Raw genomic sequence first — 19,241 nt, 5'->3', positions numbered from 1 at the left:
AGTGGGGCCCCCCCTGGCTGAAATCAAATGTGCCCCCCCCTCTTTAACCCACCCCAGATTCTTTCATTCTCTCTCTATTCTATGTGAATTTGTTGATTGTTATTATCAGTTTTGGGGTCTTTTGAATGAGCACATTCATAGGAATCAGCACCATACAACCACAGCAGAAGCTGAAATGACGCTTTGTAGAGCGCATACCTCTGCCAAGGCCCAACGGTCCCCTTTAATTCCGAATCCGATATCAAATCCCTGACATTTGAAACCATCCTTAACTGCAGCCACCTAAAAGAGAAACTAATGAAAATGACAACCTACCTCGCAAAGTTGAAGAAAGTGAGAGAAAACTCCTGGATATGTCCCTTCATCCGGATCACCCGAAGTACAAGGGGCCTAAATAACCTGTCCTCCATCTATGTTTTGTGGAGATCAGTTGTTGTGTAATCCTGCTGACAAACAGACAAACGAACAGGGGTGAAAACAAAGGCCCCTTGATGTTGAAACTAGTGGAAATTTTGTATGATAAACAACTTGGATTGATTGATTCATCAGCATAGTTGTGTATGAATTTTCTGACGTTTGATCAGTTGTTTCAGCTCTAATTGCCACAGAAGAACATCCCCTTCATGCCCCCTGAGGGTCTGGGGGCCCCGGGGCGGTTGCCCGCTTTCCCCCCCAGTCGGTTGATTTGGCCTCGTCTTTAACCACCCTGAAGGCTCCCTGGACCTCATCGCCATTGCTCACCCCTGCAGACTGTATGGAGCAGAAGTCAATATGCTCATAACAAGGTGGGGAAAAAATTGATCACAACCCGGAGCAGAACCCATTCATCACTTGGTGTCGAGGCCACATTATCAGCGCGGATGCAGTCACTCAGACGAGCTGCCAGCCCAGACTGACACAAATCTTCAAACGCACGCAGCACGGAGAGGTCTTTAATTTCAGCTACAGTACGTGAACGTGCAAACAAAGTAATCATGCAGTTTGGATTGCACTGGCAACCAAAAAAAAAACAAAAAAAAAAGGGTTCAATATTTCATATCTTGTGCTGTTGAACACTTCAGACAAGGAGAAATTGAACAGGAGAAATTCGCAGAAAAGTGAACCATCTATTACCCCGAAAAGTGACAGGAGGCTAATGATTTTTTTCCTCATGAAACCTCAGGCATTGAAGTAAAGCCTCCACATTTTGTGAGGAAATATGAAAAAGATCCCATTTTGAGCCGCGTTAAACACCTGCATGTAAAGAGGGCACTGCAGGGCAGAGGGGAAATCTTATTACCATCCTGAGGTAGCAAGAAGTAACATGATGTCATCCGATCGATTTGCCCGTGAGGTTGATGTAAATATGTAAGAATATTAGTAAAAAGCATAAAAAAAGATTAATTGTATAATGTATGATTATTGTACTAGAGATGTCTACTGAAGTTCGCAGGCTAACCAGCTAGCTCCAGCCCAGTCTATGGCTGCTGCTAGTGGTGTAAACACCAACACTCCCCTGGTCTGCATGCCACCAGTCTGAATTGCTGGCTGCACGGCTAACTGAGCTAATAAGCTATCGACAGCTACAGTTGGCAGCAGGTAGCACTTAGGCTGGTGCTAATTCTTAATTTAGGTTCATAATTTATTATGGATTACTACTAGAACAGATTTACATGCTTTAGTACAAAAAACAACATCAGTTGTCTCGTTCTGTCCAGTGTAGCAGCACTGTACTCCCCCTCTGTCTCAGATGCACTGTAGCTCCCCGTCTCCCGACCCCCCTCTCCTCTGATTGGTTAGTTAACGCATGTCTGAGCCAACACTGCTTACAACAACAGAGCAGCTTCACTTTATCAATCCTTACGTGCCCAACAATAACGAGGCATGAATAATACAAATGTGTGACATGGTGATGTAGTGTGATGTCACAAAGTCACAGAATTAAAGGCGGGACTACTGGCGAGGCGTTTCAGGAGCAGTGTTTTCTGTGGGAGAGAGGAGCTTCTGTTGGTGCTGACTTTGACCTTTATAACTTTCAGGATCTTTAACATGCAGAAGAACCCAAAGAAAAACACTGAAGGACAGGAACAAGGAATATAATACGTTCTCCTTTAAATACACACTTAGGGATTATTATGCCTTCCTGAAAAACACCCACAACTGCATCCTTCCATGCTGGTTATGACTGAGTATTGTACACCCAGATTTGATTTGCACTGAGAGCCATCCATACAAAGCAGGCCTGAACAGTAGATGTATTCACAGCCTGCACTCCTGCACTCGCAGATAAAAACTGGACAGGCACTATAGCAACTCAATAGGGTTGGCATGCGACGGACGATTTTTGGTTTTCCTGCAAGCAGCTTACAAAAGCTCAGACGAGAGAGAGGCAGCAGCTTTACATGTACGCAAATATCGGCATGGAGGAAGCACATGTTCAATCAGTTAATTAGTTCTGAGTACAATTAATAATTGAATAGAGTTGTCTTCCCTTTTTTTGTGCTGTGACCAGGGAGTGAAATTGTAGATGTGTATTAATCAGATTCTTGTAATTGCATGACACCTTACACAGTGGATTCTATAATAAGAAAACTGCACTGACTGACAGAAAATATAAATCTGCCAGAATAGAGATTACTATGCAGCACACACACACACACACACACACACACACACACACACACACACACACGTTGCAGTTCTGAATTGAGAGGCAGATGGCGCAATTGTATTCATTTGAGGACATAAAGTGACATCTCTGCAGGATTATCTACTGAAAACTGAGTGAAAAAACTGAAACAACAGACACGGCGAGATAAGATGTGGTGGTTTTACTGAGTGTAAACATTCATAACTGTTCGAGTAACATAAGAAAATACATTGAGTACAGTTTTAACATTCATTGTACAGTATTAAAACAAAGGGAAACAAAAGAAATGAGGGCTCGAAACTGCTACAAAGTTATTTCGCCCATTTAAGTATCCCATCTTGCTGACCCTGAAATTAAGGCAAAACCTCAACCCATCGCACGCATCACAACTGAGAGGATGAGACTTACAGTATGTCTGACTGTATGTTACAGTGTATAAAAAAACAGATGTAGAAAAGGGTAAAACAAATATACAATATTTTGAAATATATACAGCTTATCTTTCATTATTCCTCATGGCTGATCAGATTCAGCCCAGTTGTTCTCGCTCTCGCTCGTAAGTCCCTTAAAGATCCTTCTTTATATAAGCCTGTAATGTGATTTATTTATTTACATTCAATTACATCATGTCAGCTTATATGAGGAACATACAGCGCAGTAACAAGATGAAGATTTTTCCTCTTTGAGCTTATCTGATCGGAGACGATAACAGTAATTGCTCTTCAGTGTCCAGACTTTGTGGTTTTGTCCCCTTTTCTGCAGACTCCAGAGCTCAACTGTAGCGACTGCTGCGGCTGTGACTCCTGCGCCTGGAAGAACTGCGACTGGAGGAGCGATACGACCTGCAGGAGATAGAAATCAAGCTGAAATATCAGGACTCAGATTCACGCATTTGAGGGTGAGTGATTGGTGTGTCTCCTTGTCAAATCGCGGGCGTTGATGTCTGTCAGAGGGCAAGAGCGGCTTACCGGGAGCGGCGGTCTGAGCTCCTGTAGCTGTCACTTCGGCGGCGACCTCGTCTCCTGCTCACACTCCGACTCCTGCTGGAGTAGCTGTCGTAGGAGTCTGACCTGCATTCACAGACAGACAACAAATATATTATTTTAGGAATATCACCAGAAGAAAAGACCTGCTTACTAGAGGCTAATTATACAAAGAAAAGCGAAGCCTGACATGATGATAAAGACTACAGTTTTTCGAATGTTGTCATTTTTATCTGAATAACGTGTGCGTGTGCTTGGTGGGGAAGATTAATTGGTTATTCCTGTGCTGTGTGATTGGAGACACAACAATTAATTGGGAAAGATAAGACTTATCTCTCATCCAGGGCTGCAACTAACAGTCATTTTAATTATTGATTCATCTGCTGGTTATTTTCTTGATAAATAGATTCAAGATAAATTATATATTCTAAAGTCCAGACCTGACAAACCTGAAGAAAATGAATTTCATTATTGCATCAGACAATGAAAAGTAGCACATTTTCACCTTGCCTGAAACATCGTGAATCACTAGAGTAATTTAATATTCACCTGCTTCTTGTAACTCTAACACTTATCTGCCCTGTTTCAGTTGTGCCCCATGCTATCATATGAACTATACTGCTTTAAACTTCATATTAAGTTTATGAAAACTGACAGGTGTATTAATACCTTGTCAGACACTCAATTATTACTTCAGCACTCAACACCAAATTCCTAATTTATGGAATTTAAGGAGCATTATGTAACTCTGTAACTACAGTCTTGAACTGAAGGACCTCTTGACAAGCACTTGGCTCCTTCACCTCCTGTAGTCCAGGCTTCAGCTGGGCTATTCGCTGTCTCAAGAGCTCCGTCTCTGTTTGTTTATAAGCCCGTATAAACAAACAACAAAAAAAAAAAACTGCATAGTGCAACTTTAATTTTACATTCAAATTAGATAAAGCGGTGTTTTAATCTGGAAAAAGTCACATAAAACATTAAATGTTTCCTCCTTTGAGTGTCTGTTAGAATATTAACCTGGATCTCCGGTGGCGAGTATATGAACGACTCCTGGAATGACTTCTGCTGTACGTCCGACTGATGGGAGGAAAAAACAACAATGACAGTTTGAAGGTTCGGTAGTGTTAATAAATACACAATGGAAACTCTTGGACAGGTTGTGTTTACAATGACAACATTTGTTACTGAGTCTAATCTCACTGAATTGTAAGATTAAGAGCACGATACTGAAGGTTCAGAGTTTCCACTGCTTTTCCCGCTGGGATCAATTAGGTGCCACAATAGATCATTAAATCGGTGCTTAAGGGTCTACCTGTGACTCCTGTAACTTCTGTATGTGCTGCTACGAGAGCGTGACCTTCCTCTTCCTCGCCTCCTCCTACTCCTGCTGCGGCTCCTAAAAGAATTACTTTGTGTTATAAATCAGATTTTCCCTGATCTGAAATAAAAGCTGCACATCCATCAAGTTTATAACTTTCACAATCATGACCTGCATCAAAAGCATTTAAAAAGAATATCAGACTGCTGCCCTCATGCTCATCATTAATCAGTGTGCTTTTCGTCTCACCTGGAGGAGTAGCTGGAGCTGCGGGATCTGCTCCTGGACCTGCTGTAGGAGTGGGACCAGCCTCTGGAGCGGGACCGGTGACTGGAAACGGAGCGAGACTTCCTGGACACGGACCTGGATTTCTTTGGGGAGCGTGTTCCACTCGTCTTCCCGACAGACGGGGATCTTTCCTCACTGGAGCTCTCCTGGTTCCTCGGCCTCTGGTTGAGCCGCGCGGTCTTCCGAACCTCATCGAACAGAGATCCTGGCCGGACCCGGCTTTTGCTTTTTATCTCCATTCTTACTGCCTGCTTGTTGGAGGTCTGGCTCTCTTGAAGTTGGACATTTTTTGAAGTAACGGGTGGCACGTTGATATTTTGTAGAGCCGACATTCCTTTCAAAGGCTTCCATTTAAAATGAATTGCAGTGCTGGAAGGTCTGCCGGTGGTTCCTTCATCTTGCTGTCCACCAGCGGTTGTTGTGGAGGTAACAGAAGGGTGATCTTTGCTGTGAGGTAAAGCTCTGTCTCTACTTGCTGTATCTGAAGACTTTGAGGTAGATTTAAGGGATAACTCAGGTGCATTATTGTAAGAATCCTTCGTAGCTGGAGTTTCTACAATTTCTGCATCGTGCTCTGGGGTACAAATGTCCATATCATCTAATGACTGATGCTCTTTGATGCTGATTAAATTAGCACCATTCTTGTCAGATGACTGAAGATGTTCTGTGTGTTTTGTTCTCTGATGCCCCTTATCTTCTTCTTTAATAGGATTCTTGTTCAAAGAGGTTAAATGTCTGTCCTTTTCACTCATACTGTCCACTCCAGGCCTCTCCTTACCAGCCCTACCTGGACTACGTTTCTCTCGTTTTGATTCATCCTCTTCCTCCTCCTCTTCGAACTCCAAAGGTGGCTGCCAGTGAAACGTCTCTTTGAGCTTCTGATGCTTCCTCTTGGATCGCTTCCCTTTGCTTTTACTGTGATGGGAACCGCTTTTGTTCTCAGTTCTTTTCTTGCGTTTGTGCTTACGTTTGGCCTTCTTCTTGCTCTTGTGCTTCTCAGGCTCTGGGACCTTTTCAGGACTTCCCTCAGACGGACTAGATAAAGCAGCAGCAATCCTCTGTGCCAGAGCGTCCACCGCTGCGGACATCTTTCTGCATGTCTCATATTCGGATTCTGAGCTCGCCTCTCCTTCCTCTTTTTCAGATATGGCCTGAGTCCTGGCTGTTACATTTTCAGAGTCACTTTCTGAATTCCATCCGGTGAGAGCGGACAACTTCTTGTCAAGAACTTCACTGGACTGAACTACTTGTTGCTGTTTTTTTGACAGGGTCTTCCTGTTGCTTTGGCTCACTTTATCACTGTCACTATCCCATTCAGACTTGCTATTAAAGCTCTCCACTGGTACCGAGCTGTGATGCTTCATCTCTTGATCCTGTGAGCTACCTCTCTCTCTTATTTTCTCCACAGAGCCACTGATGTCTGGACTTTGCTCAAAGCCTGCCCTGTTCTCCGATCCAGACTGAGCATCTTGACTACTCTCAAGTGAAATTAACTTGTCTACATTTTTGATCCTCTTCAGAGAACTGTAATACTCCCTCCATTCCTTGTCTAGCACATTCTTCTTGTTGCTACCCGCTCTCTGGGAGTGTTCAGAGTCTGATCTGCTGTAGGAGGACGACCTGCTGTTCTGCTGATGAGGGGATCTGGACCTGGACCTACTGTAACTTCTGCTCCTTGAGCGACTGTATGATCGGCTGTAGGATTTGCTCCTGGAGGACCTGCTGTGCGAGCGCCCAGCAGGTTTGTGAGCTTTGTCGCTTTCAGGATCACCTGGCAGACTCTTGGGTGCAACTGAAGTCTGAGCCTTTTCTGTAATGCTATCAGCTGCCTGTCCTGCACTGGAAATGTTAGCAGCTACTTTAGCTTTAATTTCCTGAATATGGATGTAGGAGGGCTTCCAGGGCTTTTGGCCAGGTTTCCAACGAGAGGGTGGAGGACTGTCGCTGAGCGGGATCACAGGGACACTTTCAGGAGCTGGGACATTAGGGAGTCTGGGGACTGGAGGGACTTTGCTGTCTGGAAGCTTATCGGGGACGTGGATCATGGCGTCCGGTTTGGACTTGCTAGCTTTCCTCTTTCTAGGTGATCTCGATGAACTTCTCTTTCTGGTTGGAGACCTAGATCGGTACCTGGATCTTGATCTTGATCTGGATCTAGATCGTGATCGAGAATAGGACAGAGATCTGGATCTAGTCAAAGACCGACTTCTAGACCTAGAGAGGCTTCTTGATCTTGAATAAGACCTGGACCTGCCCCTTGATCTGGACTGACTGGATGTGTAGGATCTAGAGTAGGACAGCGAGGACCGCCGTCTCCTCCGAGTTGACGAATGGTGCTGATTTGAGGAGGAGCTGGATGTAGAACGGGATCTTCTGGACTTTCTTTCTGAAGACACGGACTTTTCACCCTCTGACAGGAGAGGCTCTTGAGGTTTGTTCTTGGAGCTCTTCTTCTTGCCCTGTTTACGTTTGGTTTTCTTCTTCTTTCGTTTGGTTTTCTTCTTCTCTTTCTTCTCCTGGCGGCGCTGGCTGGACCTCTTGGAGCTGCGATCTGAGGAGTGTTCTGCAGACCGGGACCGGGACCAGGCAGAGTCGCTCCTGTTGTCCCATCTGCTTGAGGAATGGTCAGTCAATCTGTTAAGTCAAAAGACACATGAAGCAAGAAAAAAAAGAACAAATCTGACATTCTAAGTAAGAGTAAAGTATTAGAACACACTTGTCTCCTTTGCTCCATCGCTCGATGCTCGGCGGCTGATAAACTTTGGTTCTCTTCATCTCTTCTTTCCAGTGAGGCGGGGTATCACTGCTGCCGCGCTCTTCCACAGAGGCAGAGCGTGATTTAGATCTTGTGGGGGTGTGATATCTCTGAAAAAAAGTTAAAATGTATTGATACTTCAAAGTACATTCATAAGAGAACATCAAAACTATTTAAACAGATCGCTGAGGCTGTGTGTGAAGATTATTTGCCTTTCATGTGATTTTTGATTTTCATAAAACAGTTATGCAGGCAGGAATGAAGAAAACTAAAACATGAGTTTTTACACGGCTGATTAAATACAGCAATGGTTACTGAAGATATCTTTGGACATTAAAGGTTTTACTGACAGTTAATAGACCTACATAATTTTAGGCAGGTTACTCAATAATGAAAATAATAATTAGTTGCAGCCCTACTTTACAACTAATCCCTCGGAATCAAAGTGGATCCATAAACACCAAATCTGATAAGTGTCTGATCTGAGTTGAGGTAAACAAACCATTGTTCCTCTGCCCCTGATCTTCCGTCCGGACTTCGAGACTGCTGGTTTCTGCTCAGTTGAAAGAAACGTTTCTTCTTTCTCAACTCTGAAAAGAAGACATTTCAAAAGAAAACACCTTTTGTAATCATATAGGTATACACTGACAATGGGTAAGATGACATATAGTAAAAAAAACAACAACAGATAAATGTATTAAAACTGACATCTCTGTTTTATTTTCCTGAGAGGGCATGTCCCGTCGCAGCAGGAAGCGGTTCTCGGGCACCGGTGGGATTTCTTCTGGTCGGACAACAGGCTTCTCTCTCTTCCCACTCTGCTCCTTCTCTCCCTCAACTTCATTCTCCGAGTCCTGCATCTCTTTTTCCACAGGACTGTGAGATGCAAAACAATGGCTTGTTAAGCAAAGAACCAACCTGTCTCGTCTCTGTGAAAACTGACAGTGAAACTTGTAAGTACTTCTTTTTACCTGAGCAGGATCAAAACTGTGGTTATGTTCATTTGAGACACATGTAAGTCATTAAATAAGCTCTAAGATATGTTATCATGAACCAAGATTAGAAAAGATACCTTTGCTTTGAGGGTATAATGTTTTTCTCCTTCTTTGATTCCCTTCTTTTCTTTTTTGACTGTTTAGTCTTCACATGTTTCTTTTGCTTCCGTTGTCTGTGCTTTTTGTCCACTTCACTTTCAGATCCCCCTGAAGAGAACAACTGAGAGGACGACTCATGGGAACTGAAGGACGAATCGGCCGAATGGGAGGTTCGTTTCCTCTTGCCTTCTAGAACTGAAGTCAGAAACACAACAGCATGTGCCATTTAATTAGAAATGACTTTTATTTTCAAGAATGTGCCAGTGAGAATTAAAGTTCAAAAGCCATGAGTCATTTTCAGGGTGGTCTAACACGACAACGACGGCTTTGTTTGATTCTTCTCAGTATGTTGGAGGCCTCGCAGAGTCGGGTAGGCAGATGCCAACTGAAGTCCACAGAGATCACCTTGCTGATCCTCATTAAACTGAAGATCAGGTTACACGCCCTGCACGAATGCCAGTGGGGGAAAGAGCTGGCATCAAAATGCCAACCTCTAACAGAATGGGCACGAAATATGACCCAGTTACAATCACAGGCAGGCAGCACACATTATTCCCCACAGGAGACAATAACAAAAGAGAGACAAACATTTCTTTAAAACAACGGATATCATCTCTTTAAGTTTTTGATAAAGAACTAACCTAAGTTGTAATGAACACCAGACATTAAACTTATCTTACACTCTCTGGGAGGTAATATGTCAAATGTACAAAGACTGGTGAGGTTTCCATACAGCAGTAGGTTAAAAGTCTGATGATATTCTATATTTTTCTTGAACAAATCCCATATTGCAACAGATATTGCTTATGTATCCAAAGTGTCATGTAGCTTATTCCTCTGTGGTAAAAAGCTGGATTCTTCCCTCCCAAAAACAAGTTTTTTTAAACACTAACATAAAATATCCGTAACCTTTAAGATAAAATAAATCAGTCGCTGACTTACCATCATTAGCGGACTTGGTGATGAGTTGTCCGCAGTCCATCACTCTCACGTCAGCGTAAGGTCTGCTGGCTGAATCAGTCTTCAGCCCCTCGATCTTCTTTATCACCTCAAAGCCCGAGATCACGACACCAAAGACGACGTGGACTCTGTGCGGGGTAACAAGAGATTGATAGCCATTATAACTGCACAGTTACAATATATTTTTCTCAATCAGCTCCTTACTATGAGTGAAGGTATTTCAAACAAGATAGAACAACTTTCATATGAGAGATTTCTGTATTTCTCATTGGTTTGAGGATCAGTAGGAAAAAAGGTAATCTAATCAATCTAAATCTGATACATTTGGTGGGTTGTTTGCTACCAGTCAATCAAATGTGATCAAATAACAATCATGTGGTCATAATGTTGAGTGTTAGAAATAAATACAGTGTTTTAGGTACTTTAAGAGGATTTACAGAGTGAGATGCTTGACATATCAAGTGAGAAATGAAGGATCGCTAATAACTGTGAATACATTTTAATAGCAAAGACAAATTAATATTTTACCCGTCAAGGTGCGGGGCCATCTTCGTTGTGCTGTTTGTGGAGAATCCAGCAAAGAAGCCGGAGGAAGGTCGACCAACCGCAATGTCAGGGTCATGAAAAAGGAGAACAGGAAGGAAAAGAATGAGAATAAACAAGTAACTTCAACAAAGTGCGGGTGCTACTGTACCATGGGGAAAAAAAAATCTCAAAAGAAAAGTACTGAATTTTGTTCAATAATATTTGACTGCAAATCAATTTAGAAACATTTTGTATTATTCTTATTCACTTTAATTTTGGCTGTTGAATTAAAACAGCCATGAACAGGCAGAGTGTGGCCTATCAATTTGGATACAATAAAGAGACACTAATTATGTTTACTCCTTTATGTCTCAAGAGTTTTTTACCCTTGGAGGATATTTGTGACTTATTATGAAACCTGTTCTAGTGTTAAAGGGAGTCTACAAAGCCAAATAACCTCAAGCCAACTTTGTGGATATTCTTCAAACAACCAAAATAAACACTTAACTCTGTGGAATACTTGCAAATACAAACTACTAAATGATAAATAGAGTCAGGAGAAGAGAGAGAAACACAGCCTTGGAGACACATTACCTTGGAAGAGCAGGATGCTAGAGTTTCTGTAAATTTTACACAAAAAATGGCAAGAGAAAAAATGTAACACATTTGTAGGTAAAAAAAGAATGAATCCATGTTTCTCTGCACTTAGAAATCTAAACTGCACACTAAGAGGGGATTTTTGATGTTCACACTCAATCACAAACTCTATAGTTTCAAGACAGAAAAAAGGGACAGAACGCAAAAAAACATTTAAAAAAATAAAGAAATTAAAGCAAATACATAATGCAAGTGCTCTGTCAGTTAAAAAGTCATTAAAGGTGCAGAGTGATTTCATTTACTTCATGTTACTCACATGAAAAACTGTGAGCCATTGGTGTCCTTCCCACGATTGGCCATCGACAACAGGAAGGCTCTGTCATGTTTGAGAATGAAGTTCTCATCTGTTGGAAGCAGAGAAAGAGGGATCGACGTCTCAGTGTGAGCTCTCTGATGTGTAATTACAGAAATATTCAGGGAAGAACAGAACAAAAGGAAGAAATACTTTAATCCATCAAACCTGATCATTGCCTCACCAACTCACCTCACCTTCCATTACAGCACTGTTTGAAAAGGTTTTGTTTGTTTCTTCTAGTCGTTTTCTAATGGACCAAACTGGTTTTCTATGTTTAAAACTAAAAATCGCATATATTTTTAAAAATCACTCTGACCATGTTCCAAAGAATAACATACTGATTTCCATTAAGTTTACCTTGCTTGAGATGGACTGATCATCGATTTCCTTTCTCTAAATAAACGTTAGAACGAAAGAAAATTTGAGTAGAGATCATGTGGGGAAACTCCATGATGGTGGATTTAAAGAGGGTCCAACAGATTCTGGAGATACCAATGGAGGCCCATTTTCACCAATTAAAGATAAAAATGTGTGAAAATTTTGTCTTGATTAAAAGAAAAAAACATCCCATGGTAAATCATAATTATGACATAAAAAGAAATGAAAACAATTTGTCTCAAAGTTTTGACTTCTTTTCCTCATAATTATGAGATATTCAACTTTTCTATATTACAATTACGTTCAATGTTTTAAATTTCACAGTTTTTATCTCAATGACTTATACTAACTTTTCCTCATAATTTGGAATCTTTTGAATCTCATAACTTGGATTTTCTGTCTCACAACGATGACTCTCACAGTTATTACTAACCATGTGAATATTTTTTTCGTTAAGCTTATTTCTTATTTTTATTTTCTTTGACTAGCAGAAATGGGCTTCCATAGATAGCTATTATTCACGCTGTCATGATGAACATGTGGTTTGTTTAAACTAACCCTATCTTTAAAAACTACAGCAGAAATGTAAATTAGACCAAAAAAGGGGAACTAGATTCCTCCTGTGAGAAATTAACTATGTAAAGCTAGTTTCATGTTTTCTGTTAATTTTTTGATAAAGTACTAAATTAATCCTGAGTTAAGTTTTAGTAGACAATTTAATTGGCTGCAATATGAAACATCTCAAATGATCTTTACTTTAAATACTAAATACTAAAGTAAATCTGAATAAAGAACTGTTTAACAATCATTAATATCATCAAGCTATTTGCATCCATGAAATGTTTGTTCAACTTGGAAAACACAAACCAGAACAGAGAGCCCTGCACTTCATCGGACCCCACGTCGCGGTAGTCGCGTGGCTATAAATACCACATATGTGACATAAATGCAATTTGAGCAGCCTGAGGCTTCGGGGGGTCTGACAGGGTGGCTTTTCGTACAGAAAACCCTTTCACGTCCTTTCAGTACAAATTTGCATCTGCACCACTGCAAACATTTGCACCGGTTTAACTGAGAGAGGAAAGTGGTGGGGACAATGTTGACATGGTGTTACTGAGCCGTGTACATCTCTTACCTTCTCATTTTGCAAAAGACCACTCTATAAATAAAAGAATATGTTGAAAATTTTAGGCAGGAAGATTGTAGCTTTCAATAAATAGAATGCCTACTCTCCATGCTGATTTGATAAAGCCCACTACTGTTACTAAGTAGAAGACAACACTATACAATGGAAAAGTGAAGGTCATTAGAGTCATACACAGGAAATACATTAACACAACAAGAAACGTGCAACATTGTGCTCATGCAAAAGTTACAAAGTCAGAGGCTCAGGAGTATTGAGATAAAACATTTATCGAGTGTTTGTTAGATAATCTGACATCTCCATTACCTTCAAAGTAGCCACCGTAAATGGACTCTCCGCCTCGTCCATTTCCTGCAGAGATTAACAGTAGAAATTCAACATGACAGAAGAAGTGCTGTCACATGAGTGACAGAAAGTGACAAATCCATGTCTATAAGAAACATTTTTTAGGAAGGTGCCATGTTTATTTAAAAATGAAACACCCATAACAAAGCCAATGGTTTGTAAGAGCACTTTGATGAGATGATCAACTCTATCAGTTATTTTGCCATAGTTTTAATAGTTATTACAGCATCAGATTCTTTGTAACTGAGCAGCTGATACTTCCTCAGACAACAGACTGAATGTCCAGCATCTGTATCTCTCTGCACTCCTTTGTGAGTTATGCTTGTATTGATCTTGTAATGGTCTCGTAGTGATATTAGATGTCCTACTAGCATGGAGTTGTTTTGTTTCCGTACAGCCTTTGATAAGCTTTGATTAAAAAAAAAGAAAAAAAAGTGATTTTCACAAATGAGATTCTGTTGATGAGATGTACACGTTGTACAATGAAAGAGAACATAGACATTGAAAATGGGAATTGTAATGTCATGACCTTTCATATGTTGCCTGCACCACCTGGACAACATCTTCCTTTTTTTTTTTATCTGCTTTGATGGTGAGCTAACAACAATCATGGTTTATCTTCAAACCACCTTCTGTAACACTGTGGTAGGACAAAAACTGAACTGAACCAGCTCTTTCTTCCCACATGGAAGTGTTGGACTTTGAATTCTGAAATTTGCATTGAAATAGCCAGACTTTGTTTGTGTTTGCTTTTTTCAACCTTGGGTTTGCAGACAAACCTGCTGCTAGTCCAATACACTCAACTGAATTCAGCTAAAAAAAAAATTGAGCCAGCAGTTAGGGAATAGTTTGAGTACTTTAATAATTAGTTTTACTCAATTTGGTAAATTTGACTAAACACACAGGAATCACAGTAATCAAGGTGATACGTTAAGACATTATTACCTTCGGTGAAGTCGCCTCCCTGGATCATAAAGTTCTTTACAACTCTGTGAAATGTCGAGCCTTTGAAGCACAGCTTTTTCCCTGTGATTTTGCCAATTCCCTTTTCACCTGCAATTAGATGTCCAGTATTTTAATCAAGCTCTCATCCAACATAGAACATTCAACAGAGCTGCTACTGTGTGAAGTGCTTTCCTGTGTACCAGATGGCTTGAGGTGTTAAGAAATGTTAGTCTTGAATGTTGCCACATGGGGTTTGTTATAAACAAGGGAAAGAAACCACAGTTTCAATTAACTGGATGACTTTTTTTTAGGCATCCTGCTGTTAATACTGGGCAGGAATTCATTAAGAAATCCTTGAGTGTAGTGATACTGGCAAGGGACAGAATACTGGCCCAGAGCTATTACCCCCTGGGATTTCCCTTCCCCTAGGGTGAAAGGAGACGTGAAGGCAGCGATTTCATTAGATGTGTTGATGTGTTTAAGGGTGCTTTCAGAGGACAGAGGGCTGGCTGTTCACATGGGCAGCTTAGGTTGCTAATCTTCCAGTATTTTGCTTCACTGGCTTCAGCATTGTTCCTAGAGTTTGATTTCTAATGGTGTGAGCTGATCCCCTCCTAAAAGGACACACCACACACTTCGAAAAAAAAAAAAAAAAAAAGCCACGGCTGTATGGTGTATGTTACAGCGGTATGTTGTGTCTTTATGTGCAAGAAAAGGAACAGACTAACCAGCCGCCTGCCTCTGCCAGCATCACATTCCCATCGGCCAGGTGGGGAGAAAAATGAGAGGGAGGATCGATCTGCAGTCTGTTTGCAGATTTATGGCTATCTCTAGGCAGACCACTGCTACTACAGTACACTGTGTCCTACACAGTTGGGTGAAATATCTACAGAGACAGACCAGGACCCTTCGCCTCCATCTGTCACTGGACACTTCACGCCACAGTCATAGATCCTGTCTTCTAGATATCAGATGATCACAGTCTTTCAATCCATACGTAATTTTCTTAACGATTCATCTACTCATTGTGGTTATCTTATTTTCAAATTGTGGAAATGAGTACAATAAAGCTTTGTCTTGCAGTTGTACTTCAGTAAAACCAAACACACCAGTTTCATGTTAAGCTCTCAACCAAGTTTAAAAACTATATGTTTAAACAATAGTGTGCACAACACTACAGTCAAACTTGACGGGACATTGCTTACCTGTGCACAGACAGAGAAAGTTTTTGCATGTCTTGGGACAAACATCCGAAAACAGCTGAAAGACTATACGCCCAACTGTGAAACAAACAAAAAGAAAAATATCAGCATGATTCAACTTGAAGCTTGGAAAACATCAGGAATGCTTAATGGTGATACGAGACATCATCGATCTAAATTTTGTGTTACCAAAAAACAAGTAACAATGGGCGGAAAGATTAATAGGCCACGGGTACAATTAAGATGTTACTACCACACATTTTAAATAGGTTTCCAACAATTAGAAGAACCCTGTTATGAAACACAGTGATAAAACTTATCCATAGCTAGCAGCAAATCTGAAATTGTTTTTATGAGTATGATGGGGGATTCTTTGGTCAAAAAACATGCTCATTAGCTCAGCGAAGGAGGTTATGTTTTCACCCATGTACTGTTGCTGGTTGGTTGGATTGTCAGCAGTACTGTATAAACACTACTGAATGGATTGCTGCAAAACTTACATTGGAGATTTTGTCACTTTTTTGAACATTGTAAAGAATTTGAAATTTTTTGTGAATTGCTCAGGGAGTAATGCATAGATCTTGATGAAAAAAAACTTTTACCAGCAACTGGCTGGTAAAAGAGTATGATATGATGCAGATAAAGGGGACTACGCTCTACCACCATCGTAGTTTAACCTGACGCCACTTAACTGGTTTGTGCCAACTTTAAGTTCAATTGGACGAAGTTCCGGTTCAAGAAGCAAACAAAGCTCTTATGCCTTCACTAACCTAACCCTAACCCTAATACAACTGTTCAGTACAGGCACAGTTACTCACACCAAACCGGTCTACCAAACCAAGGCACTACTGAGAGTTCCACTTTCATTTCGAGCAGCGACTGAGTGTCAATCAAAACCTCAGCGGTTACAAAAACAAACTACATACACATACTTCTAACAAACATCTTAACTGAGGATGTCAGTTCAAAGTAATCGCCGCTTAAAGTGAGCTGAGTCTGTTTGCATCCATAACTCATACTCATACACGTAAACTGATTTGAAATTCTCTTACCTGGCTCCCGGTTGAGCTCCACATCAAAGTAACACTGTGGGCGGTCTTTCACCCCCATTGTGATCAAAGTCCGAGTGACCTAAAATGTAGAAAGAGTGCAAAAAGCTGAGCAAGAAAAATAACAAGGTGGCCTTCTCCTAAAGAAGCAGTAAACACCTCATTCAGGTTCCCCTTTTATCTCCTATCAGTGTGCACTGACAGGGTAGAGCATATTTAGAAGAGGGTAGGGAGACTATAAGACAGCGAGGGAGGACAGAAACAGAAAGGGGAGGAGAGACAACGATGGGAGGGGAGTGTGACAAGAGAGGTCTAGGGAGAAATGAACTGGCTATGCAAATCTGAGCAGAGCACAGCGCAGCTTCCTCACATGTATCTTTAAGATTTGTCAGTGGCTTGCTGGTTTGAAAATGTTTGATTTCAACTACGTGAACAAGAAAAAGCTTACGCAAATGCCAAACACAGCATCTTACCTCAGAATGCATACCTTTGATTAAAATGATTAGGAAATTGTGGCAACAATGTTTGTTTAATGCCAGTGCTCCTCTACTGTCGCACATAGAGTCAATGAACTTGTGTGAATTACAGTGTGTCCTCTTGCAGGGGGTCATTTTTGTTTTTAGTTCATCATCCATTCTTGTTAATCTGTTTGGTTCTGGTGCAACAGTGTTCATATTTGGTTACTCATAATTAAAGGGCTACTTCTGCTCACTTGTGTTGATGTTAAATGTCCTACTTTTTTTTTTTTTTTAACTGTGGCAGTTCTTAAAAATAAAATACATTTTCAATAGTACCAACAGCCTATCCCCAGAGCCTCTGTTTGGGTATATCCAAAGTCATAACAGAGTAACAAGAAGCATGGTGAAGGGAATCAGTTTTTAGCTTTGTTCTTGGATGTAGATTATACGTGTGTTGATGTAGTGTAGTATGTGTGTTTTATTATATTTTTATTTTTATTATACTGAGCAGCACATATAAGCCTCCCCTGTGCACAAGTAACACATCAGACTAACATGTCTGCCTTGCCTTCTGTTTTGCCACCAAAGAAAGTGCAAGACTGTGAGAAAACAGAGCGTACAATTGTTCAGAAACTGCTGAGTCACTGCTGATAATTATAATAATGATTAATAATTATCACCTCACATTGCGTGTGTGTGTGTGTGTTGAGGGGGGCAGTAGTTTAGTAAGGGAAACGGAAAACAGAGGGGACTGATAGCTACCAACCACAAGACAGGAGATGTGGCTTTCACTTGAAAACATGATGAAAACACTTATCGTCAATTGCAATGTAACAGAAAAGAGCAGATTCAGAAGTACAATCAGAAGAGTGTAAGGAAGACATCTCTACAACCTAATATGTCAAGTAACAGACTTAATGTTAAGCAGGGGATGACTTATATCACTTTTTCAGGGCCAACATCAATTATCAAAAGTCAAGAAGGTCGAAAACCAATATTTGAGACTGATATTTATTGGCACTAATAATGAAAATCTTCATTCATCACAAACAGTGATGAATAAACGCTCCTACAATATACTCAAGTACTGTTTGTACGTAAACCTGTGAGGTACATTTCTTGACTATTTCCATTTTCTGGGACTTTATACTTCCTCTGGAGGGAAGAGGGTTTTGCATCGGTGCCAAAGTAGCACATTTTCAAATTAGATTATTTGACAGAAAAATCTGATACAGATGATCATAAAAATGCTGGATATCTACCCCTGATTTTAAGCAATGTATCTGCTTACGTCAAGCTAATCATAAAGAAAAAAAAGAGCAGAATTTTGCAGCTGAAGTAAGTTACTGTGTTCAAAAGTCATACCTATTTAGAGTGTACTAGAATAGTCAGTTCAGTAGCCAAATGTCATGTTACAAACCTCGCCTGTGTTTTGTGTACTGGAAATAGCATTTGTCAGATGGTTACACTGGTTAAACTTCTCTGCTATTTATAAAAAGCAATAAACGACTTCAAATTCAAGAGGAGTCGCCACTAACAATAGCACTGTCAAGCCTATTTAGTTGAAGAAATGTAGATCACAGCAAGAATGACAAATCAAAGACACTAAAATAATAGATGTAATGATCCACACGTATCCTGTATCATCAAGACACGGAACTGCTGATCATCACACAGACGATTAGCTATCAACTGTAACTTCATGAGAGTAGTGTGTTAGCTGACTGTCAATATGGTCCATATTTAATTGGTGGTTTTGTCTGAAACCGAACAACAATTTCAAGCCATATGTAAAACAATAACAGAGCAGCAGATACTCATGCGCCAGCGTCGGCTCAATTGCTAACAACAGCTAACGCAACATTAGCACAAACGTTAGCGCATGCAAAACGGTTAGCTAACAGTTCGGTTAGCGGCTAGCTGAACTTAGCTCGGTTGCGATAGATTTATCTCAGTCGAAATGACTACTTAACGCAAGGATATATTTATATTTAAAAAAAAAGGTTAGAGTTACTCTGTGAGACACAGATGACAGAACTAACCTCTGTGCAGTAGCTGGCTAGCCAGTCAGCTAATCACTGAGGGCGGACATTAGCAAATTCACTTTTTAGTGTGAGGGATGGTGCGCTGCAAGATAACTCCGACTCCGAGTTCTATTTTTGTCCCTCTCGCGTTTCCGTAGCAGATTTGTTGTGGTTTTGTTGTATCAGGAAGAA

At 40.7% G+C, this 19,241-nt stretch overlaps 1 protein-coding gene across 9 annotated transcripts; it reads right to left on the bottom strand.

Moving 5' to 3' along the window:
* Window positions 1-2,791: 2,791 nt before the first annotated feature.
* Window positions 2,792-19,204, bottom strand: nktr (natural killer cell triggering receptor). Of its 9 annotated transcripts, none has more exons than XM_037078506.1 (17): window positions 19,068-19,204; window positions 16,571-16,649; window positions 15,522-15,596; window positions 14,317-14,424; window positions 13,333-13,377; window positions 11,466-11,553; window positions 10,556-10,585; window positions 10,010-10,155; window positions 9,046-9,262; window positions 8,682-8,849; window positions 8,476-8,563; window positions 7,935-8,083; window positions 5,180-7,852; window positions 4,925-5,008; window positions 4,630-4,689; window positions 3,598-3,699; window positions 2,792-3,471 (listed from the first exon to the last, which is right to left on the bottom strand). In XM_037078506.1, the coding sequence occupies exons 2-17, from the start codon at window positions 16,626-16,628 to the stop codon at window positions 3,402-3,404; spliced, it is 4,161 nt and encodes a 1,386-aa protein (XP_036934401.1). In that variant the 5' UTR covers window positions 16,629-16,649; window positions 19,068-19,204; the 3' UTR covers window positions 2,792-3,401. The 9 variants fall into 9 exon arrangements, with proteins under 9 accessions (XP_036934401.1, XP_036934402.1, XP_036934404.1 ...); XM_037078507.1 differs by having other exon boundaries at window positions 5,180-7,828; XM_037078509.1 differs by lacking the exons at window positions 15,522-15,596; window positions 16,571-16,649; window positions 19,068-19,204 and adding an exon at window positions 13,018-13,041 and having other exon boundaries at window positions 14,317-14,400.
* Between the last annotated feature and the right edge of the window lie 37 nt (window positions 19,205-19,241).

The sequence above is a fragment of the Acanthopagrus latus genome, chromosome 19 (assembly GCF_904848185.1).
Source record: "Acanthopagrus latus isolate v.2019 chromosome 19, fAcaLat1.1, whole genome shotgun sequence".
In the NCBI taxonomy this organism is placed as follows: Eukaryota; Metazoa; Chordata; class Actinopteri; order Spariformes; family Sparidae; genus Acanthopagrus; species Acanthopagrus latus.
The sequence above is the reverse complement of the archived record's forward strand: the minus strand, read 5'-3'. Positions and strand labels throughout refer to the sequence as shown.

Bases quoted from the DNA above. Each gene is read 5' to 3' on its own strand.
- nktr (XM_037078506.1), bottom strand. From the start codon at position 16,628: ATGGGGGTGAAAGACCGCCCACAGTGTTACTTTGATGTGGAGCTCAAC. The intron at 15,597-16,570 runs GTAAGAGAATTT...TTTGTTTCACAG, and splicing joins GGAGCTCAACCGGGAGCCAG to TTGGGCGTATAGTCTTTCAG. The intron at 5,009-5,179 runs GTGAGACGAAAA...TAATTCTTTTAG, and splicing joins AGCTCCAGCTACTCCTCCAG to GAGCCGCAGCAGGAGTAGGA.